This window comes from Lampetra fluviatilis, chromosome 41 (genome assembly GCF_964198595.1).
Source record: "Lampetra fluviatilis chromosome 41, kcLamFluv1.1, whole genome shotgun sequence".
NCBI classification, from domain to species: Eukaryota; Metazoa; Chordata; class Hyperoartia; order Petromyzontiformes; family Petromyzontidae; genus Lampetra; species Lampetra fluviatilis.
Window position 1 is genome coordinate 4,963,508 of NC_136315.1, and position 24,937 is coordinate 4,988,444.

At 48.7% G+C, this 24,937-nt stretch overlaps 1 protein-coding gene across 3 annotated transcripts in view; it reads left to right on the plus strand.

Moving 5' to 3' along the window:
- LOC144946474 (uncharacterized) overlaps nt 1-24,937 on the plus strand; it is a 365,431-nt gene that overhangs the window by 292,157 nt on the left and 48,337 nt on the right. Inside the window, exon 10 of one of the 3 annotated variants that reach the window (XM_078875375.1) lies at nt 9,364-9,448. The exons of the other annotated variants lie outside the window; for them this stretch is intronic. Within the exon in view, the coding sequence (XP_078731501.1) occupies nt 9,364-9,448 (85 nt within the window). The remainder of the gene's footprint in view (nt 1-9,363; nt 9,449-24,937) is intronic. 3 annotated transcript variants of the gene reach the window in all.

The window sequence follows — 24,937 nt, forward strand, 5'->3', positions numbered from 1 at the left end:
GTGGCTTGGTGATGGGGTGGGGGGCTGCGGGGGAACCCAGGATTGGTTTAGACATCACACGTGACTCATAATAAACGTTTTTGGGTTAGATCACATTATTTTTAAATGCGTCGTAACCCTCCACCACCCGGCACGGCCAATCAGCAAAAAAAGTGTCACGTTGACAAAAGACAAATAGTTCACTACTTTAGCCCACTGGTGTGTTGAAGAGTGAAACCACAACATTTCCAATTTTTTTAGTAAGCCGTTTCGCTGGTAATTACATCCAGCATCATCGGGCAATTCGCCAGAATGGTGAGGCTCTGCTCTTGCTCCCGGTCTTAAAATCACACGTGACTCTCGTTAGCCGTGGCCGAGAATGAAACAAACATCTAGCCGCGGTGGCGAGATGTTAACTTCCTTGCCTGGTATACAGGAGGTCGTGGATTTGATCCAGACCCTGCCGCCAGCTGTATATTTGAAGTTTGCGCGTCTTTCTCTCCCCTTGGCCATGTGGATTTTTCTCCGGGGCAACCCTGGTTGTTTCCTCGGCATCTAGAATCAACATCACGCGTTTGGCAGCTCGAAATATCCACACGATGATAAGCCACTTTGTTGAGCTATCATTTGTGGCCAGGTCGCTTCTAATCATTATAAGGTGGGCCTTACCTGGTAAAATATAAAATATCAGGTTGATAGCACTATGCGCTAACCGCTGTTCCACCGTTCCAATTTGCCAATGATGTTAGCTTTGATACGCACTTTTATTGTTAATTATTTTTGGGTTTTGGTGGAGATGTTATGAAACTCCTTTGCTTTGGATGACTATTTTAGCTTTTGTCATTGCAATTTCTATTTATAAAGTACCCGACATGCATTCCTTTCTCAATAACCCTGCCTCAAGAGGCAATCGGTTTGATTTACTCCTCATTGTTACATCTTAGCGCCAACTCTGAACTGACTAGACACTGCCAAGGTCGATGCTTTTATGAATTCTAATGACACGGTATTCAAATATTCCACGCACCCAATCACCCAACGTGTAGCACTAGGCCACGTGCGTGCTGCTAAAGCGCCCAGTTTGCTGTGACCCAGCGGTCAAATCTGGCTCCATCGTGCAGCCCCTTTACAGTGGCCGCTGGATACATGAACGTCTGGCGGCAGCGGCAGCAACAGCAGTCCTCCGCTCTTGGACGATCATCTCAACTGAACTAAAAACTATTAATTCTTTTTTATTTTACCAGGTAAGGCCCACCGGGCAATATAGCTCTTTTTCAAAAGCAACCTGGCCACGAATGATAGCCTCAATGAAGTTGTCATTGGCGCTATCATTGCAATTGGATTCCGCTGCAAAAACATGTCAATCGTGTCGTCCTGCCGGTGGGGTTAACGTTCGCCTCCGCTGTCGCGGGGCTTAGCAAGCGGGCGGTTTTGCGAGTTGTGACGGCATCTTCGGCTCGGCCCTCGCGCACTGCTGGTGGCTGGCTGGCTGCGTGCGACTTTTCCGGGGGTGGGGGGGGGGTGGCGGGGCGGAGGTTTGTGCTGTGCCCACCGTTCCATTGCAAGCATTCGGGCTCTTTCAGTGCGTCCGTAGGACTGTGAAATATCAACTGCTGCTACTAACCACTCCAATGCTACTGCTACAAAATGACACTAAATTAATTTTTTTTCCACGAGGTACTCACGGCGCTGTACATCACACAAAAAAAATATCGTAGGCCATGGGGAGGCAGAAGTTAAGAAGACAAAGATGATTGCTTGTGTTGCAATCGAAACGTCGCGTGAATGTTATTGTTTTATTTTTATTATTACGTTTTTCCCTTCTATGTGACTTTACCGAAAGAACCAAGAATATGAATCCCTGCAGTCACGAAAGCTTTAAATCGAAATTTAAAAAGACAAAGAGAGGTTAATGTAGACAACTACAATCCATGCAACCCAAACTATTGACCACGACAGTAAACCCACTGTGGACTGTGCTCCTTCAACAGAGGAGGAGGAGGAACAGCTAAACGACACAAACTGTCTCTCTGCCTAAGCCCCTCTCATTGTGGCCAGCAGCAGACCACCACATTGGCATCTAGCTCCTGAACGTATTTCTTCTGCTGCTGCTGCTGCCATCATGCGCGAGAATAGAAACAGACTTTTGAGAACTGACAGCAAGAGGGAATAGACACGTCTTTGAGGTGGGGGCTATTAGCTCTGTGGTATTATCCCGGATCAGAGTTGGCGCTTAGGTGAACTCACTCCTCTGCGGCGCCTCCGATGAGCACGGTTGGCTACGTACGATGCGAAAGGAGTTCAACATACTGTGCACACATCCACGTGCAATGACGAGAGAGTGCGAAGGAACTAAAATGCCAGTTTGGCGGTGAACTAGTGAGTGTAAATATTTCAATCATGGCAAGTACTGACGGCAGGCCAAGGATCAAAATGGTAAAATAATCATGCTCTGAATATTTATTTACATACTGGAGGAATACAATTATCTATGAAGCTCTTTTTTCACAGATGTACAGCAGGGAGACAGGTCAGAAAGTTACAACAAACAAACAATATAACAACAAAAAATACGATAGCTGATTTAATATGGCACTCTCAGAGGTTGCAATCCTGGGCTGTCACTTTTTCATTATGTTTGACCACCAGCTGTCCTTCCTCATGATTCGTCCTACCCAGGCCCACTTACTTTTTTCGTAACAGTTTGACAGATGTATTTAACCTGTGAGCGTTCCCGAGTCCATGTGTTTTATTTGTTAGTTTAACACGCAGGCTTTCGCGACCAATATCATCCACTAGCCTTTTGCCCGTCCAAGGACGGGTGTATTGCAGTAAATCTGAGACTCGCAAGCGAGGTGATATTCGTTGCATCCATTCGTGTGCAATTTGTAAGGGCGCGGTGACACGCACTTATTTAATTGAAAGGTTATAATCCCTTGTTCATCGTGACGTCCTTTTTACTTTGATGTCTCAACAGCGTCACGGAGATCACGTGACGTGAGGGTTCTGCCTTTGTAGTGAGGGTTGTGAGTTGACGCCGAGGAGGGGGTAGGAGGCGCCTCGCCCCCCCCCCCCATGTGGAGTGACGTCACCCGCTAATTATTATTAATGGAGGGGGGGGTGTCCATTTGGAGGATGTCACCTTATAATGATTATTAATGAGGGGGGAGGGTGCTCCTTGTGGAGTGACGTCACCTGCTCATGATTATTCATGAGGGGGGGTGCATGTGGAGGACGTAACCTGCTCATGATTATTAATGAGGGGGGCTGTTCGATGTGGACTGACGTCACTTGCACATGATTATTAGTGATTGGGGACGGGGAGTACTCCATATTGAGTGACGTCACCCGCTCATGATTATTAATGAGGAGGTGTGGGGGGGTGTCCATTTGGAGGACGTCACCTTCTCATGAATATTAATGAGGAAGGCTGGTCGATGTGGAGTGACGTCACGAGTGTTAAGGACAAACATTCCCGGGTGATTATAGTAGGTATCAATAATAGAGGTTTTTTGGGTTAAGACTAATTAGAGAACCTGTCGAAATTGAAAGAAAAATAATTGTAACCGTTCGGATAGCTACCGCCTTAGTGCTGCATGGAAGCGAATCATCAAATACTACATTGTTTAAATGCATGCCTACAAAGGGCAGCGTACTTCAATAGGGATTACCATTGGTACGGCTATTTTAATATACAAATGGACAGGAAGGACATGATCAAAGGGCTCGCATAATGCACATGCGTAATGTACGTTGACTCATTAATTCCCCCCCCCCCCCCCACTTTGCACATCCATGCCTCTATATAAGGAACGAAACAGGTGGACTTCTCCACAAATCTGGCTGTCGCCTGATGAAGCTAGTTGTAATTACTGCCGAAACGTCGTACTCGGATTGTAAATGTTGTGGCTTGGCTCTCCAACACACCGGTGTGCTGTACTAGTGACGAATTGGCCACGTTCTGTTTACGTGACAACCCTTACTAGTTGGCTGTGTCGGGTGGTGGCGGGTTTTAACGACACATTTATATATTTCCGCGATCTAACCAAAACAACCTCTATTATGGGTTATAGTTGTTGTTAGAACGTGTGGTTATAGCAACACAGCAGGGTGTGATTCCCTATTCGCAATCATCTCATGGCTCGTACGGGATGGCCGCTGTTTTAATGTGAATGTAACACTTTTATGTATACTTCAATTATAAATAAATCCCAGTGAAATTTTTTTTTTCTAATTGAAAGATGACATCATTTACTGGTACAAAGGGTGATCCAATATGCAGGCATCAGCTCTCCTTTGAATGCTATCCCTGTACTCTGTACTTTGGGCCCGTGTCCAAATTTTCTTTAAGTCCTCTTTGTCGCTATGACGGTGGAACAGAGAATGGCTTTTGCTCTTTTCGAATTACGCTTCACGGATGGCCCAGGCTTTCTGTGTTGTGGCGATGCTGCTATGCACGGCGATGCTGCGATTCTGCAATGCTACGATCGCACAGCATAATATCCATGGCAGTCATATCGCCCATTTTGCAACATACCCCATTATTTTCTCGGTTCTTTCGGTAAAGTCACGTAGAAGGGAAACAATAAAATAATAAAAATATAAAACAATAAAATTCTCACGACGTTTCGACTGCAACACAAGCAATCATCATCAGGTGTGAAAAACACGGCAAGGCTCTGCATCGCCACTTTTTTTGAATTTTCTTGCCGTGTTTTTCACACCTGATGATGATTGCTTGTGTTGCAGTCAAAATGTCGTGAGAATTTTATTGTTTTATATTTTTATTATTTTATTGTTTCCCTTCTACGTGACTTTACCGAATAAACCAAGAATATGAATCCCTGCAGTCACGAAAGCTTTAAATCAAAATATACCCCATTATATTTTATTTTACATTTTGCGTTTCCAACGAAAACATTTTTCACGAAATAACGATTACTCAAGTTCACAACAGTGATTAAATTGATACCAAAACAATAGCTGGTTTCTCATTATCATAACGTACTTTGTGATATAGTTGTGTGGATAAAGTTATGGGGATGGTGTCATCTTTTTTTTTCCCCTGAAAACCATGTCCGCTGTTGAGCATTCTCATCTGAAAAGTCGAAGTGATATGAAGAGGACACGTGGCTGGCTTACGTGCATGAGTGGACTGCAGCTGACCGACTTTCAGAGGCCTTTATTCGTGCTGCTCCAGCAAGCAAAATCTATCATCAGCATTTAGGGTACAATATATCTGCAGAGATTTTTGTAATATAGGGTACAACAAGATCGCATCATTATGGATAGACGGTCCCTTGTACTAAGGTGCAGTGCCTTATGCCGATATATACCTAACTCTAAACTAGCCTGTCGGCGTTCACGAAAATTTCGAGTGAGAAATGAAGCCCTGGAAATACTATTGCAAGATTAAGGGGAACCGATATCACTATAAGTGTCATATCGTGAAATTCGATGTCATGAAAAAATGATATCGCGGCATCCCTAGTAACGTGGGTACAGGACGTTATCGCGGTGGGGAAGAGGGCGGGGGGGGGAGCTGACTTGCTGGATTCGGGCAACGAACCTAATCTTGGCCCTACAGAAGATTGCATTGCAACCTCGGGCCACCCGGCTAAGGTTCGGGAATATTGCAAGGCGCGGAGGCACGGAACCCGGGAAGCACCACGCCATCAACAGCGGTCGCAGGCGCGCAAAAGAAATAATGAATCACTGTGTGGCTTTCACCTGGTCGAATAAGGACCATCAATCAAGCGGGCGGAAAAAAAAACTTGTACCTTACCGCGGCCGGATTATAGGAATGTTTGGGTGAAATTGGGCCACGGTGGCCTGCTGCTCGTCAGGCGTTGTGAGGTTATCGGTGCAGACGCGTCGGCTGTGCGGGCGCGTCGGCGGAGACCTGCGGGAGACGCCGTGCCCAGGCGGAATGCGGACGGCGCAGGCTCATCGCTCGCCGGGCTTCCCCGAGGCGGTGAGGAGAAGCGTCTTTCGCGATGGGCCTTCGGGTTGTGCCGCGTGTTGTTGTTCGGCATGATGTCTCGACGTTTCGGAGCAGCAACAACGACAACAAAAAGTGAGAGATGGTGGGCGGGGGTGCGCCGAATGTTGGCTATCTCAACGAAGAGCACACACGGTACGACAGCGAACCGTAGACGCGTCGGAGAGCCAGACAGCAGCAACCGCGAAAACAGACGCAGACGTCGTAGAAATAACTCGGCTGCAGACATCGTCATGGGCCGTGATCAGTTCACTGCTGGGTGAGGGCCTCCACAAGCCAACATAATAATAATAATAATGTCATGGTTCTGTGATGCAACAACTCGTCGAGCATCTGCGCACCCCCTGAATTAATCGCGCCATCTCTGCAATGGACGTCCTCTCTTGATGTGTTCCCTTCCTTACGCGAACCTAATTTCTGTCTTACCCCCCAGAGAGGAAAACTCAGATCGGAGAAGAAACACAAGTTTTCGAGGCATTATGTAGATGGAGAGATTATTCCATTGTAGGACCATGATAGAGGATGGTGGGTTATGTAGGCATTCATCCAGCAGTTAATAAACGACACCTAGTGATGTAAACCAAAATTAACAAAATGTATTTCCAAAATACATTTGTTTCTCGATAACAACCACTGCTGGTGTCTTTTGATGTGATTCATGAATTGTACTTTTTGTACAGGCTCCAATTATAACTTCCTCTGATTGGATTGGATCTGTCATAAGTAGCATTTTTCAGTTTAAATCATCACTGCATCCTGATTACATTCATTCCATGCAACGTAAGGAAGGTATAATGGTGTTATCCTTTCTCGAGATAGGTTATTATTTCATTTTAATTTTGTTACATTTGTACAGAATATCGGAATTGTTCAATCCATGCTTTGTATTTTCCAGTCTGCCCCCATTAATAAAAATAATAATGTAAGGATGGATAAAAATAACTTTTATGAAGGCGAACAACGATTACTCAACGAAAAATAGTGAACTGGAAATCCTGTCACATTTCCCCCCCCTCTCTCCACGCGTGTGTAAATACAGGGCGACTCCGTTTAACCCTGCAGGACCCTTACAAGAAGAGGTTGGCCAGATGGCTCATGGGGGCTAATGGCACACTCAGACACTGAACAGGCACCACTGAGATACTGTGTGGTCACCCGTGATTAAACTGGGACCTCAAGTGGCGGCGAGTTTGTTGGTATCACATTGAGTTGCAGTGCGTTGAACACAATACGCATCCACGCAACCCAACGGCAGTTTGTTTGGCAAGCCTCGTTCTGCTGATGAGACTAAGGAAGTTGAAACCGGCCCAGATATTGCCTGCTGCAACAAAGGTTACTGGAAAGCACTGGTCCAGAAGGCCCGCATATGCCGATAGACACCAAGAAACGATTGCCATGCCCGTAGAGATGACGATTTTTGTCTCCGTATTGAATGTGCTCATGCATAATCTCCCTCAGCATATGACCAGGAATGCCGGTCCCCCAAGGCCTCGAAAGCTAAGCAGGTTTGTTCCTGGATAGTCTTTGGATGGGCGACAACCTTTGCTTAGCGCACGTTGCAGTAGGCGTTGTGAGCAGTAGAGGTAAAGTGCAGCAAAATCCATTGTTGTACTCTACTCCCCCCGCCCCCCCACCTTCAAAAGCCCTACCTGACCATTGCGGTGAAGTATGCTCAAATAACCGTAAATGCCTACGTGGAATTGGGAGGCCTTCATCCAGCAGTGGATTTACAAGCGGGCTGTGCATTACCATATAAAATCCTCAACGCTGGCGCTTAATTAATTTTAAAGGGCTGTAGTGGGTGCACCTGTGAGGGTATACTGCCTCGCGTGAATAAAAGGGCAATTGAAGTGACATCAGAAGTAGTTTTGTGGTGTCATCTTTTAGGGGCCTTTCTCTGGCACAGAGTGATTGATGAACTGGTAACTGTCAAAGAGTTACCGAATCGGAAATTTACTTCACCACCTGACGACATGACGCCTGCGGGCACGATCGGAATATAATCATGATAGAGAGAGAGAAAAGAAAAATGACAAAATGGCAACAACAACAAAAAATGGAGCTCCTGTGCAGGTGACCCGTCGTGAACTTTGCACCCAAAACGCCGCCACGCGCCCACTCGGCAATCCATCGCAGCAGTAGCCGCCGACGCCGCCGCTCGGCAAACGTCGCCCCTAGTTGCGATCCCATCCGGAGGTTTCCGCCAAATTTCGCCGACCTTCGTCACCCCCTTGAGCGCTTTTTTATCGCCGCAATGCTTTCTCTCTCGTCGCGGCACCCCGCTGCAGCTCTGCCCTCATCGCTCGCGCGCCAGGCCGTGGAACTCTTGATGGTTCGCTTCTGCCACGGCGCTGCGAGGAGACTTAAGTCGTGGAATGGCCGGGACCCCTTTAAAAATGACGTACCTCTCGTGAGGTGGCCGGGTGGCTCGGAGATCAGAGCGCTGGGCCGGTAGCGCTCAGATCCTCGGGTTTAATCCGAGCTGCTGGCTGTGATTAAATCGGCTTCTCAAAGTGTAACGAGCTGATACACTCAGGCCCGGTCACTGAGGACTGCACAAAAGAGAACCATCAAATTCAATTTGATTTTGCTCTTGTATATAATGGATGAATTCCAGCTGTGAGAATGTCATTACCACCGTGACTACATGGCGAGCATCACTTTCACACGCAGAGCGGGTGGAAAGCGCTGCCCCTCTGCTGTGCGTGGATGACGAGGCGTCACTTGAAGGGTTCCTAGAATGTAGCTCTGTGATATCTGCTTCCGTGGGCCCTGCAAACATGAAGGGGTTTCAGTGCCCTGCGAGAGATCCGAGCGGATGACGTTGTCTCGTGAAATGATGCTGACGGCACAGTCAAGATGCATTTCGGATGAAAACATATATTTTTTTTTTAACATGAAATTTCAATGAGACAAACAATCTTTCATAATCACTGCAAACTTGTGTGTTGTACTAACCATAGAGCGAGAGGAATGTGATTAACATACTTTGTGATGGGATACTTTGCTGCTGTGCTTTAACCTTTAACCCTGCTTATGTCCGCCCGTCTAACCCCCTCCTGCACTGTTGCTTGCCGGTAGCAGTGCGTGTGCGCGTCACCGTGTCTGTGTGTGTGTGTGCTTGCGTCTGTTAACGGTATGTCACCGTGTCTGTGTGTGCTTGCGTCTGATAACAGGACGTCACCGTGTCTGTGTGTGCTTGCGTCTGTTAACAGGACGTCACCGTGTCTGTGTGTGCTTGCGTCTGTTAACGGTATGTCACCGTGTCTGTATGTGCTTGCGTCTGATAACAGGACGTCACCGTGTCTGTGTGTGCTGATGTCTGTTAACGGCAGCTGTGTGTATGCGCGTCACTGTGTCTGTGCGTTTGTGTCTGTTAACAGTCGAGTCCCAGGCACGGCTCTGCGGCACACACTCAGTCGGCCTTTAATGCTGGGAGCTCCCTGTCGCACGCACAGAGGAGACAGAGTGAGTGCACTCACCGGATCCCCCTCCCCCCCCTAATCCAATACTCACCTCCATCCCCTGCTCTGTCCACGTTGATGCTTACGCTTGCCCGCGCCTACGCTTGCCCGCGCCGTGCCTCCGTGATAACGGAGCTCGGCAAAGACTTCATTTAACAACGCTTTGCTCATTTGACGGTTCTCTGGAGGAAGTGTGGGTGTGTGTGGGGGGAGGGGGGGGGGTGTTATTGTACTCCTATTAATGTGGAAGAGTAGGCCAAATACCCTCCAGAGGGATCCTCCAATGATCCTTCTGGCGGAGACCCATCCGCCAGCAGTGGCGTGAGCGAGCAATTGCAGGGTCTGCACCTTTACTTATGTTGGTGGCATATACAACAACGGCCACAACAGCTACCGTTCGCCACTAAGTGGCGGTGACATCACTACAGCACGTGTGCCAGGCTAGGTGCACTTTGAGGCCACGTGAAGTGAATGTATACATTCCAACACACAACGAGGTGGTTCCACACAAACTAAGCCGGTTTTCTTTTTTAAACATTCTCCTCTCTGAACCTAGGGCATTAACACTGAACCATGATATGCTTTTTCTCTGCGAGCCTCAGGTATTAACATTGAGCAACGAGAATCCCAAAGGTGCCTTCGTCTGGGTCTTGAACCCCCAATTAACACCAAGCTCTAAGCATTCTCAATCTGCCTGAGCGTGACTCACTGAGTCTCAGGCGTCAAAAATTAACCCCTAAGAATGGTAAAAGATTCATTTTTCCCAGTTGGTCTCGGACAATAACACCGAACCTTGAGATTCTTCGGTGAGCCTTAGTCCGGTTCTCCGAGCCTCTGTAATGCAGCATTAATAAGAACACTAATAACATCCGCTATGCATTGGGATGTCCTCATTGTCCCACGCGCATCTGATTCTCTGGCGACGGGCGCCGCTTATTAATGTAGATAACGTTACAATAGAAAATTACAATCGCGATCTGCGGAGCGTCTAAATGTGACTGCATCTCAAGACCGCTGTGCAATAAAATGAAAATGGTTGGGGGGGTGGGGTCGGGGAATATACACGCAAGGGGGGATTGCATACACACTGTCATACGCAATATTCATTACACAATCACACACACACACACTAGGGATTGTGTCACATCATTAGCAAAGTGAGCAAAAGGTTGTTAAATGAAGTTCATGATCCCATCGGTTCCCCGCTTGACTAAAGCCTGCAACCAATCACATCGACGTTAATGCATGTGCAGTGAAAGCTGATTCGATGCATGACAACAACATGAACTGAATGATTTAAATGAACAAAGAAACATATCTTAACAAGTGTCGCAAAACATTGAAAGTGATTACGTGCAATCGGGCAGATTTATTTGCTTGCCGGGTCTCGCGAGATGACAGCAGCATCGGGTTTTTGTCGACCAGTCAGTTTTAGAAATTGGGAACTGTGAAAGTGGAGGAAGTTCGGTTGCTCGGGGGGCTAACACAGATGTCAAAGCGGGGAGATGGCACCGCTGGGGTCCTGGGGTATAAATCCTGCTTTCAGCCATCCATTATTAAAACCTGGGTTCTCAAGTGTAGCGAGGTTATGTCATCAGCAAAAAAAAATCCATCGCGTTAAATTAGATGTTTTTTCGTGCCAAAACTCCGCAGCATATTCCAGGATTTCAAGCTTTTCACCTAGATTGCTCAAAGACTCCCACCGGCCTCGAAAGTGGGGGCTGCGTGTGCGCGAACGTGCCACCACCTAGCAAGGTGGGGAAGGTTGCAATTGGTGGGACCTCATAAAAGTAGCTTTGCGATGTCAATTTACCCAGGGGGTCGATCTTTGGCACGCGGCGACGTTACAGTGCTCGCCGCAAGAGGTTACGAACGCAAACTTGGAATTCGGCAACACAACTTGAAATCTGATGAGGAGAATAAGGCGATCTTAACAACAACAACATATAATAATTACTGCCACGTGACCACTCTCCTCGTGGTGACGCTCTGATCGCATTGCCAAGCGAAGCTGAATGTCGGCCGAGTTCCGCTGCGGAACCGGCGACGCCATCCGCGCACCCAAAATGTTGCTGTTTGCCATCGGTGGGACCCGCAGCTTGCAAGCCCCACACAGCGGTATCTGCTCCGCGTTAATCATCAGTGTTTGCCTTGCACATCATGTGTCTGCTGCCCTGCGTTGTGTCTCTATCGCCTGTTTGTACCGTTGGCATTTTGTCGCCGACGCTTTCTGCTTGCCGAACGCTGCTTGCTCCGGCAGGGACCGTCGGTGCCGGCCGTCGGTGCGAACGACGTAATAAAAAATAAAAAATAAACTGTTCGAGACCGTCGCTGACGCTGGACAAACGATTCCGCCGTGGAGGCAAACTCCAGCCTCGTCGCGTCGGCAAATGAGCCGGTATAAGCCATGAGTAAGTGTGGCTCTCCTGTGGCAAATAATGGCGCTTCTCAGTTAAAGTCTATCAGTCGTGCGATTAACTTATACTGGCGATACGCTGTCCGTAATTTATGGTTTGCCGTTGAGCATTATGGGACATAGCATATATATGGGCAGAAACCCCATTCTGTATCTCCATTGGTATGTAGTGATACACTCAGAGACACTAGTTGTCGGAGGCACTCTATCTATTACAGCCTTCATAGGTACAAGGAGTAAACTACACTATGGTCAGGACAGTTAACAGGCTGTCTGACCAACAACGCCGAGGAGGTGAAGACGGTGACGTAGACTCCAGCAGCACGACGGTTCCACTCCAAACAACAGCCCCGACACCTTCGCTCGGGGTCCCCTTTAATCCACCCAGCGTGGCCTCGCTCCGCCCTCGGCCACGCCTCCCTCCTAGAACCTACTAGAAGGTTCCTGGGCTTTACCTCACGTGCCCCCTCTGTCACCTTTTGCCCCACTTCCCTTTCTCGGGCTTATCACGTGACTTGCTGGCAGACAGGGCTGCCCCAACTGCAGATTCCCTTTCTCTGCCTGCAACCAGCGCTATGCGCCAAAGTGACCCATTCCATGTCACTACACGTATAAGCAAAAATGCGTTTAGTCTTTAAGCTGATTGGCTTTCCATATCAATATTGTCCAGCAGCATTTGTTTAAGCAAGCAGACTCAGGACCTTTTTTTTGACCTTCAGGACCCATCGCTGCGATGGAGCGCTCTTTCCATTAACATCTTGGCAAACCCGGCAGCATTTGTTAATCAAGAACGACTCTGCTGCCGAGGCCAAGAAGGTCTTCGACAGCACACCAAAGTTGTTTTTCTCTCTTGCTGGAACAAAAATGCCGCTGCACAATGTTGCCATGCAGAGCCAATCGGCCGATGGGCTAAAACACCGCGTGTCTTTTTTTTATCCGTGTGTGGAGATACGCATATCGGAATTCTAGTACTTTTATCCATCGTGCGCCACGGTAAAGCATAACGAGGTTCATAGTTAATTTCGCGATGAAATGATGAATTGGGAGGCTCAACGCAGTGGTGCTTAACCTTTACTGCGGCCTTGCACCCCTTTGGTTCTCAATCATTACAAAAACTTAGAATTTTAATAAATACCTACGTTTGATGAAACGAAGTAGTTGTACTTACGTGCCTAATTTGTATTTCTATGATTTACCTTCTAAACAACATCTGGCCGTGTCTCGCACCCCCAGGGGGTGCGTGCACCCCAGGTTAAGAAGCACCTGCTGAGCGGAAGTCAAAACGTTCGGCCACTTCTCACGTGGACTGTAGTGTTCGGCTAACGGATAGCATTTTTTTTTTTACCGAACGCGGTTATGGCGACGCTGAAACCAGCGGCTGTGATTAGGACGCCAACGACGGTGGGCCGCTCGCAGCCGGACCGCGACGGAACAACGTCGAGACAGATTTAGTTGACCAGAACTCGGGGTTCATTTGCAAAAAAACTGCAATTGGTGCCCAATGGACGACGTGTTCAATTGCCGTGCCGTGTTGTTGTTTTTTTGCGGCCGCACGTCCGTACGCGTGTACGCACGTTGAACTTCCTTCGCACCGTGCGTCGCATAACCGTGCTTATCGGAGGTGCGGGAATCGGAGGTGCGTTTTGTTGAACAGGAATGTCTCCGCAGGAGCGTGCGCTTCTATCGAGGAAGGAGATGAGACGGTACTTGATTATGTTTTTTTTTGTTACGCTCGTTTTTTTTTAATTGAACGAGAGCCCAGTACGGAGTGCGAGCGACGTGGAGGATGGGGGTTACGGAGAGCTCGCGAGCGACAAACCCCCCGAGGCCACGTGCCCCCGGGGAAGGGACTGGGGAAAGGTGGCTTGGCTCACGGCCCGAATAGCGTAGGGGGCAGCGATCGGGAGCGTGGATAGAGGAGGGGAAGATGAGGGAAGTGGGGGGAGGGGGTTGTGAGGAGGCGAGACGGTACTTATTGAGAACTAGCGGTTATTACCCGGCGTTGCCCGGGCGAAAAAGGCAGACACACATGTAGTTACACACGCAAATCCATTGATACACACACATAGAGTTACACGCACAAATGGACTCATACATAAATAGACTGAACAACAACAATCGCCATTCGAGAATTACGAGTCTGCCGCCGGCGGACGCTGCGTGCATCTTGCCAAGTTGATGTCACGTCACGAGTTGCCGCCAGCTGTGCGGAACAAAAAACAAATGGGACTTGAAAAAAAAAATCGGAACGAAGAAATATATCTCACAAGACTCGAAGAAGGGAAAATTACGGGTAAATGCATTATCTTAAATGGTGTATTACACAACTGACAAAAATCACAACTTTTTACGTCCCGGGAACTCCGTAAACAACAATTGTATGTATGTTGAATTTGTTTCGCACCGTACATCGTCAACCGCGTTAATCGGAGGTGTGGGGGAAGGACAACAAACTTAACACAAAAAGCATTTTTAAAGAAATCAGTTTGTCGATCTATATTATTTAAAAGTTCGTAGCTCCAGTGGCTTCCTAATATCGGAAGGAAGAGCTTTCCAGACGGCCGCAGAAGTGCACCTGAAAGCACGCGATACAGTGACCATCTTTATTTGATGGCCATCCAAAAGCCGTTGCGAGTATGAGTGGAGTTCGTGTGACGGTTTATGCTCCTTGACGAGACCAAGAGGCCGTGGCTGTTGGTCTTTGTCGAGAGGAGGATGAGTGCCTGAATTGTCAGTTTATTTTGGACAAAGGTGACCGTCTAATGGGGCACCCCCAAGTGGCAGAATCCCGCCCTGGGGCCTCCAGGCCTGAGCCTCCACGCACCCCTGGGGTGGCACTGACAACACAGAGAAAATGAACACGAACAAAAAACACACAATAGGGAGAGGCACATTTGTGCAGAAGGGCAGTGCGCTAATTATGTAGCCGGTTAAAAATTACAAGCGGCGCTTGCACGTTACTTTAATTTCCGGTTCGGTTTCAGTATATTCTCTCTCCCCCCCCTCCGCTCTCTTGCCATCGTATTCCCCTCCCTACGTGGGTAGGAGGGCAGCGAGCCCAACCACCGTGCCCATCCATTTCTCCTACACCTTGGGCAACTGGCCTCGGGATCGTCGTCCGCGGAATATCTGTAACTCCCCCAATCCCCCACCATCTCCCCGTCGCTCGCTCTTTCTAGCAGGCTCTTGCAAAATACATTTAATATTTTATATATTTGTATATATCCGTAATATAAATGACAGGCGACAAAAGGGGGGGTTAACGAGCCCCCGTTAAATCGTCCGCAGCTGCAGCCCCGTTCGTGGCGCTCCGCGATTAGCGTCGTCGCTGCTCCGGAACGCCGCATTTCAATATAATAATATTATAACGATATTATTATAATCCGCCAAAGCGGCGTTGGCGCATTGTTGGTATTCCCGAGTTTGCAAAAACAAAGAGCCCCCCCCCCGATCCACCTCCCCGTGTAGCCTGAACAGACTTGGGTGCAAGTGCTGTAATCGAGCACCTATGAAGAGCGGCACGGGACACAAGGGGGGTGGGTGGCCAGCACCACGCCGGACCGCCTTTGTCTCCCCGGTGGTGATGTTAACTACACACCGCGCCACGTACTCATTTGAGGCTGAGTCGACGGGTGTGCACACACAACATATGCACGTGGCAAGCCCAGTTTGGTTTGTGGTATCCCCGTAGCGATTGGCTGAGTGAATGACCGACTGAGTGAAGATAGTGCTCACACAGCCTCCAGTAGACAATCATTTGTTCAAGTAGCTCATCCCTGTGATCATACTTCGTTATTTATTTGGACTTGCCTACCCAAGAAAGCCTCACTGAGTCTCCATGACTATTATCACAAAAATATTAACGCTCCTGCGAGCACTACCTTTCACTAATTGTACCATCATGGCCTCATTACAGCACGGCTAAAAAAAATCTTACAACTTGACTACAACCCTACCCGGGCACACGCACCGCTCTGCTTGCGAGTAATTACATATTTTTCCCCGTACGTGATTAGGCGTTAATAGTTTTAAACTCTTTGACGGTGAGCACCGTCGCGCCGCCGCGTGCGTCTTGACGTTTCTTCGCCGCGGCAAATCACGCGTGGGTGTTGCGCTGGCGCCCAGTGCGGCGCTAACGGACGCGGGACCTGGAGCTGAGCTCACGGATTAACGCGCCATTCCCAATGAGCAAACGTGCACACTCCCACCCCCACCTCCTTCTCCCCGCCACCCCCCCCCCCCGGCAGCCACCCACGCCCCCCCACGGCCCCCCCCCACGCCCCCCCCACACCCCCGCCCCCACGCCCCCCTCCCATGCCCCCCCCACCTCCCTCCTCCTTCTCCCTGCCACCCCCCCACACCCCCTCTACGCCGCCCCCACGCCCCCCCACGCACCCTCTCCCACGCCCCCTCCCACGCCCCCCCTCCCCCACCGCACTCCCCGATCGTTCATTCCCAGGTGCCACCTTTGTCAATGCGAAGCGCTAACCACCGGTCGACGTGGAACATTCTCTTCTTGCGAGTGATGGCGGCGGCAGGGTGTTTCTCAGGAGCTAAATGGCAATGTCGAGCTCCGCTGGCCACGACGGGAGGGCTTCTGCAGCAGAGAGAGAGACTTCTTGAAGAAGTGCCAGACTAGAGCGGTTTAATACACACTCCAGTGTGTGAGTTGCATGGCCACAGCCGCACCATGGCTTGTCTTTTTGTATCTCTGTGGGTCTCTTTGTGTCTCTGTGGGTTTCTGTCGGTCTCTGCGTATCTCTACGTGTCTTTGTGAGATTACTATATGGTCCTTAGTTCGGGTTGCATGGCCACTATGGTACGACTGTGGATTGCCCATGCTTCCGTTGATGATGTGTGCATCGGTCTGTAGAGAAGCACATGACACATTATTTACGGTTAATACACCCACGGTATTAACCGGGGTGGCCACACGACTTGAGCTTGGGACCTGCACAACAAAGTGGCGAACACGCTCAGAGGGAATGAAGAGTTAAAGTCTGTTCATTTTCATGCACGAGGCATGCTGCCGCTGCTGCATCACTACAGCCCAACATGAGTCACAGGGATGGAGATGCCACGTTAACTCACGGTAACACACAACAAATCAATTCCACGCCTCCGTGCTGTCAACCTTGGACGAGAAGTTAGGCAAATGCGGTGACCCCGTTCGTGGAATTGGCCAAACATCCCAACGGCGGAAGATCCTCGTGGAAAAAAATTACAAGTGAAAATGTCACACTCTCGCCGAAGGTTTCCTGGACAAACGAAGCGAATTATTCATCTCGTTGCATGCGGTTGTTATGTCGAAGGCAGGACGGATGATTTACAGGACGGAAAATTATCACGGTTGGCTACGTACGCAGAAGGTTGACACCTTGACAAAACTGGCCATCCCTCTGCAGACAGAGTTCACCTACTTGGGTGGAGGGGCTTTAAGACCCCCACGGCAAGCGACACGTGCTATACCCACACTTTGCCCCACCACGAGTGATTTACACGAGGTTTATTCCGGGCAATAGCCAACATCGATGGCGAGTGATATCTGGACCAGCCCCTGCCTCTGCCACCCTCAACCTTCATCAACCTCAGAATCGTAATGTTTATACTGCAGGAGGAATCCGATGAGCTATAAAGCTCTTTTTTTTACAGATGTCCAGTAGGGCCTATGGGCTCAGAGCGTTACAACAATAAACAAACAATAAACACGAAAGGTAAACAAATCAGTTAAAAATATAGAATTAAAACCAAACAATTATTTTTACCTTACCAGGTAAAGCCCACTGAGCTATTACCGTATTTATCAGAAGTGACCTCACCACAAAATATAGCAGCAAAATAAATGTCAGTAATCCGAAGGGCGTGTGTCTAAATGTGGAGGGAAACACCGGTGGAGCCGGAGGAAAAATCCACGCGATCACGGGGAGAGCGTGCAAAGTCGAAATGTAAAGGCTCCAGGGTCGGGATCGAACCCCCAACATCCTTACTCTTTGGTTCTTTCGGGAATAAATTGAATCACGACGTTTCGGGCGCAACACAAGCGTCCGTCATCCCAACATCCTGCATACCAGGGGAGGAAGATCACATTGTGGCCCCCCTTCAATATATTAGATAAATGTTTAAATTCAAATTGCATTAGGACATCAACCTGACCAGCCTGGTAGAGCACGTGTCAAACAACATCAGTCGTTTGACGCGTACGTATGGGTTGGGCACCACGGGCATCTGGGACAGGGAGGCGACGGGCACGAGTTACGATGTAGTTACATTGAGCTCGTAATCCCGACGCCCCCCCCCCGCATACCCCCCACTCGGACCAAAATGGCATGGATTGAGGTTGTCCGTGTCAGTGAAGTCGTTGAGGATATCGTCGGCATATTAGTTAATTTTATTTCCCACTGCTGCACAACTTACCCCTGATTATAATCTGTTGGCTGCTCCGGATGCCCTCAGCGAAGGGCTCCATGGCCGGGTTAAATAGTAGTGGGGGTAGGGGGCAGCCTTGCCTTGTGCCTCTACTTACTATAATATAGTACGTATGTTGAACTTTTTTTGCACCGTACGTAGCCAACCATGCTTATCGGAGGTGCTGGGGGAAGGACAACATAAACTTAACACGCACACAAACATTTTTTATGAAAAAAATACAATTCCAAAATTATTCCATAAAATGTCCACGCACGGCGGTGTGGAAATTGCGGTTGAGTTTCAGATGCATTACGACCTCTATGTCACATCATAACATTTTTGCCGCGCTCCCCGCATGTATTTATACGCGCGCCAAACTTACAATGGGCACTGGCAGAGGCAGACCTATGAAATACAGCTCATCCAATAACGTTACAGCGAGCTGATGCCTGCAGCCGATCTGCCCACCGTGGGCTTAGTCTACAAGGTAATGACTTTTTTCGAGAGATGATGACTCTTTCATAAGGGGGCGGTGGCAGTGGGGGGGGAGGGTCGGTCATGGCTTTCGTACTCCCCAGGCCAGTAAAATGAAAAAAAAAAATGTGATGCGTATGCGGCTCTCCGAGATTGCGTTCACCTGCGCCGTGTGTTCGTCGACAATATTCACGGTGACCTCCCGCTAACGACGCTAAACCGGTGAACTGGAAGTGTCATCTTCTCCTTCCAGCTCTTTTTTTTCTTCGCCCTGCCTGAAAATGAGAATCTCGTTTGGCCGCCGGTTCACGCGGCCTAACGCGTCCACTCTGGCCCACCGAATTATTTATCGTTTTTTTTCTGCGTCTGGAGTCAGGGCACATTTTCTCCGCCGGCTCTCACGGGCCATCCCCGTATCTCTCCTCTCGTTCTGTCTCTCGCTCTGTCTCTCACTCTCTCACTCTCCTCTCGCTCATCTCGCTCTGTCTCTCTCTCACTCTCCTCTTTCACTCTCCTCTCCAAAGTTTGTTCTAATGGGAACATATTCACTTGCGGCAAGTGCCAAAAAGAAAAATGCCATCGATCGGAGACGAAATGTTCGCAAATAAAATGGTAGGAAAATATTTTTCGCGGTGTGCTCTATAAATCTTCACGACCAGTCTCGTGATATTGGTACATTTTGTTCATCACGTAGACGTCGTATTGTTTTAATCTGTAAAGGCTCGCATATCGGTGGAGCGATCTTATAATAATTATCTTTAAATGCTGGCATATCGGTGAAGTGATCTTATTATAATGATTAGAATCATGTTTAGTTTTATACAGCGTTGTCATGAGTGCAAATTGCATGTCTTGCGATCACTGAGGAACCACAGACAAGAGGTGGAAGGCAAGTTGCCAGGCCGTGTGGGCAGCACTACCAACATTTGCCCAAGCTCTGCAGTCCTCTACACATTTAAGTGTTTTCAACCAATCAAAGAGTGATAATACATGTGTGCGGATTCCGGAACCCACATGTGCGAGGGGGACACACTTAATCCTATGCAGAAGGGAAAGATGGAGATTAGTCCATGCTGTGCTGTCCTGCATGTTCGTGGGCAAGCCAGGAATATGGCATTCTAGATTTGAAGCTTTCGTTACTGCAAGGATGCATAACTCTTAGGCTTTTTCGGTAAAGTCACGTGACTTTACCGAAAAAGCCTAAGAGTAGGAATATGGCACCTTGACACCCACAGGAAGGGGGTTGCTCAACATTTGTTTCATCCATTTACTCTCTGCCACTTGCTGCTGATAATAATAATAATACCATGTGGAACCTCGCATCAATTCACAGTGCAAGCCTGTCTAAGAAATAATGTTTTTGGATTTGTGTGTTGTACTCTAATTTGCACTGCGGAGGGTATGGATTTACTTCTTCGAGTGTGACATCTGGAGCTTCCTCTTAGTCCGATAAGTGGCTGCATTCCTGGGCTATACGATATTCTTTTGCACGCAAGATCTGCATAAAAATCCCTCTGCCCGTTTCAAGAAACTTACTCTCTCGTGAGCTATTATAGCACCATCTTTGTAACCGAAGGGGTGCCTCAATGGCGAGATGTTAACTACCTTGCCTGGTTTGCAGGAGGTCGTGGGTTCGATCCCTACCCTGACGCCTGGCTGTTTATTTGGAGTTTGCAGTGTCTCTCTTCCCATGGTCTTGTGGATTTTTCTCCGAGTCCTCCGGTTTTTCTCTCCCTATTTAGAAACATGCTTTTAGAGTATTTGGCTGCTATAAATTTCCACGTAATAAGCCACTTCGTTGAGCTATCATTTATGGCCAGGTCTCTTCTGAAGAAGAGCTGTATAGCTCAGTGGGGCCTTACCTGGTAAAATAAAAAGTAGTTTTAGTTTATAGTAATGGATTGACGTGAACCCGTGCAGCCACTAGAGGCATTTACAGTCACTGAAATGTAGAAGAAAACCAGAACCAATCATTGTACCGAATCTCCACCCTAAATTGCCGCAATTAGTCAAATCGACGAGCGGAAAATTGACCTCATTCCAAATAATAACCGTGTGATCGTGAAAGAAAAACAATCATTGCAATATAATAACGAATTAATGAAATCCAAAGCAACGAAAGGAATAACCCGCACCCAAGTGGGCCTCGGGGGTGTTCGAGCCGACGAGCGTTCTGCCGCACCACCTGCACGTTGAGATTTCACTCCGGGTAAGAGAAAGGCCCCCACAGCTCGTTAAGTGGCATAAATCTCTCGGACTTTAATCCAGAAGTCGGTTTCTTCCCCTGGCGGTGGCGGAGTCTGTGGGGTTTAGCGTGGAGATCCAGGCGGGGGGTGGGAGGGAGGTGGGGTGGAAGTCAGGGGGGGGGGGGAGTACGACTGGGAACGAGCCCGGTGAGACCGCGCTTGGATTGTGTTGCGTGGGGTGCGCGTGTGCGCTCGTGTATAAGTGGGGAGCGGGCAGTGTAGCGGTTACACTGCCGCTCGGTCGACTCGGGCCCAGCTGAGCTACGAACCCGGAGACCCGAGTTCGATTCCCGCTCACGACAGCCAACGCCAATGTCGATAATTATATGCGACCGGCTCCTGGGCCTCCCCTAGGTCGACTCAGCGACAAATGAGTACCCAGTGCGGTGTGTAGGAGCAGCGTTTCACCCGCTGTGCTACGAACCCGGCGACCCGAGTTCGATTCCCGCTCATTGGCCAACACTGGTGACAATGATCTGAACCGATTCTGAACCTCCTCTACATCAACTCAGCGACAAATGAGTACCCGGCGCGGTGTGGAAACATCACCGCTGGGGAGACAAAGGCGGCCGGGCGTGGTGCTGGCCACCCACCCCCGCGCATGCTGTACTGGCCTTCGCGATAACAACACTTGCCCCAAAAGTCTGTACGGGTTATACGTGGGGTCTTTGTCTTTAGTGTGTATCTGTGCTGCTGTGCGGTGGCTGTGTTGCTAGTGGTGCTGGCACTGGTGAACAGCGGTATATGGGGGTGGGAGGTGTGCGAGAAATATCAAGTTTACATGAGGGTCCACAGCGAGTGGAATATTACAAACCGCCCTCCGGGGCATGCGGGCGCCCACCCACGTGCCCGCTTGCCCGCGTACCCTGGCATGGCCAAACAGCTTCCTGCACTCGCTGAGCCGCGGGTTGAGTTGGAGACGCGTCTATCCACCGGGGCGTCTTAGACTTTACCTCCGCACGCGCTGCTACACCGCCCGCTCGCTCGCCCGCTCGCTCCTCTGTCTCGCTGCCCCCTTTGTCTCTGCGCCTGGTTTGCACGGCGCGAGTTCCTTTTTCCCCATTTCTTATGTATGTGTGTGTATATATTCATATATACTTTATATGTAAACACTGCCCCAGTCTCTGGATGTCCGTCAAAGCTCTTCGCCCCTGTACTCAATTGAATATATTTTCCTTTCTTCAACTCGCCGAGCCTTTTTTTTTACATTTCAAGATTTCGGAGCGACGCACATGTCATTTTGTGACATTCCCGCCGTCTGCCCCGCTGTCACCTCGGAGTCTTAACTCGAACGTGCCGGCCTTTTGTGTCTCCTCCGACCCTTCGCCATCCATTGTTGTGGTTTAATAACAAATCAGAGGTTGCCAGATCGGTCTTGGAATGGGCCAGGGCTTCATGCTAACGGCACGGGAGTGGCTTTTGTGCGCGCGGTGTGCATGTTTCCCCCGCGGAAATTAGGTCTGAGATCTGCCAAAGGCCATCCCAGCTGATCTAACTCAAGCCTTAGTGTGCAATGATGGGTTTATCCGAGGCTCACCTTGAAATATTTCTCAGAACGTACGTATATAAACCTACCCCAATATATGCGTGCTCACACATGTGGACGCGTGCGTGCACAAACACGTGTGATACGCTCGCACACGTCCTTGTACATATCGCCAGACGCGCACACTAAGTAATAATAATAACACATACTTTAAATGCATAATTCAAGCAGTTTAGACAAGTGGGCTTGGGTAGGACATCTCACCGCATGAAGAAATGATGGTCAAATTACAGAACGAGTCCGAGAGTACTACTCTGGGGTATGCGCACTGGAGGAGGAGGAGGAGGAGTGGAGAGTGCGTAGACTGCGTGGCGATAAAATCATCGGCCCTTGTGCAGTTTCCAGGTAGAGAGATGATTATATATATCGTAGGATCGTGAGATGTGGCGATGGCTTGGGGGAGGCCTTCATCCAGCAGTAGATCCATCATGTCTGATGATAACGCCGACGATGATCCATTCTCAGCGGTCCGATGAATCGTCACGATTGTGGAGTCGTGCTTTAAGAGTCGTTTCTTTCCTCTCTTGATTTTACCTCCCATTGCATTGTGGGTTATTTTTTTTGTTCCGTTTCTTTCATCGCAGTTGTGTCTGCTCCAGTTTAATGCGCACGCTTTCGCGACCAATATTATCCACAAGAGATGTTTCTGAGTTAGATCGCGTGAATTTAAATGTGTCGTTAAACCCGTCGTGCTCGAATAGTCGTACGAAGCGTCACGGTGCTCTCCAACACACCGTTGTGCTGAACTAGTTGACTAATTGACATGTGTTGCTTACGCGACAAACCTTACTAATCGACAGTATCTGGTGGTGGCGGGTTTAACGACACATTGATATTTACACGATCTAACCCAAAAAAAACTCTGTTTTGGATGTGTCTGCTCCATTAACCCACATTGTGACATTCGCATATCACCCAACGCTTACATTTTGACGAATCCTTACTTGAAACGATTCTTACGCGTGCGATTCTCTCCGGATCAATATCAAGGAAGCGGGGCGTTTGCTACGCTGCCTCGATGTTGACGTCTCCATGGGAAGCCTGCGTTACCTCACCGACATCATCGCTCGCTCCCCCCCTTTGCAAACGCCGCTTAGTTCTTACATCAACAGTAAATCACCGACCTTATCCAGTGCATTTCAGAGCCGCTCGACTATAACTCAAACTTAACGAAGAAAGCCACTTTGGTTTACCGGTCCTTTAAAGATGTTTTTTTTTTCTCCCGCACACTCGATGAATTGAAGAAAATTATGGATAATGCCATCTTGGTAATATGAACTCTATGAAGGGACTTTGTGCTTTATCAATTAAAACATTAACAATGATTGGGAACAAAGTTAGAGCCGCTTTAATTGGAATGAAAGTGTACATTTGTTAAAATGCTCCCAAAGGCAATGTATGCGTGGTTGAAGAGCTGTCAAATTATAATTTATGGGCTTAAAACATCTACATTTACACAACAAATTTTTTGATTTGCCCGAAAAAAACACTATTAGTAGCCGTTTACACTTTGAAACGACAAATTGCGGTTCACTGAAACCCTTTTCCGTGACTGAGTGTGATTACAATCTTCAATGGACTCTCTCGAAGCGTCCCTCTCCATCTCGCACTCTCCTGTATCTCCCCCTCCATCCCTCACGTCTCTCTCCTGTGAAAACTTTATTTCCCTCTCTCTCTTTTGTTTTAGACTGCATTTGCGTTCGTGGGCAGCGGTCAGCGCTCTGCGCTACGAAGCCGGCGACCCGAGTTCGATTCCCGCTCACGGTCCTAGCCCCCCCCCCCCCTAGGTCGACTCAGCCTCAAATGAATATTTTTTTTTCTAGATTTGAAGCTTTCGTGACTGCAAGGATTAATATTCTTAGGTTTTTTCGGTAAAGTCACGTAGGTAAAAAAATAAAATTAATAAAAGTAAAATAAAAATTAAATAAAAAATAAAAATCACGACGTTTGGCGCAACACAAATGAGTACCTGGTGCAATGTGTAAACATCGCCACCAGCAGAGAGAGGCAGCCGCGCGTGGTGTTGGCCACCCAAGCGATCGTGTGCTGTGCCTTCATAGGTGCTCGCGGAACGGCACTTGCCCCAGAAGCCTGTTGAGGCTATAGGGGGGATCTTTTCTTTGTATGAATGTGCATGTGTGTGTGTGTGTGCATATAACTCTGCAAACATGCATTCACTTTTGCGTACACGAGTCTGTCCGTGTGGGTGCGAGTGTCCGCGAGTCTTTGCATGTATGCGTGCGTGCGTGCGTCAACCTCTCTCCTTTTCCATCTTTCATCTCACGGTGGTATCCCAAGGTGACCTCCTCTGTCACTTTAGACTTCACTTCTCTCGTCGCTCAGTAGTCTTCTCAAGCTCTTCAATGCCTGTTCCTCCCTCCCTCCCCCACTCCCCCCCCCCAG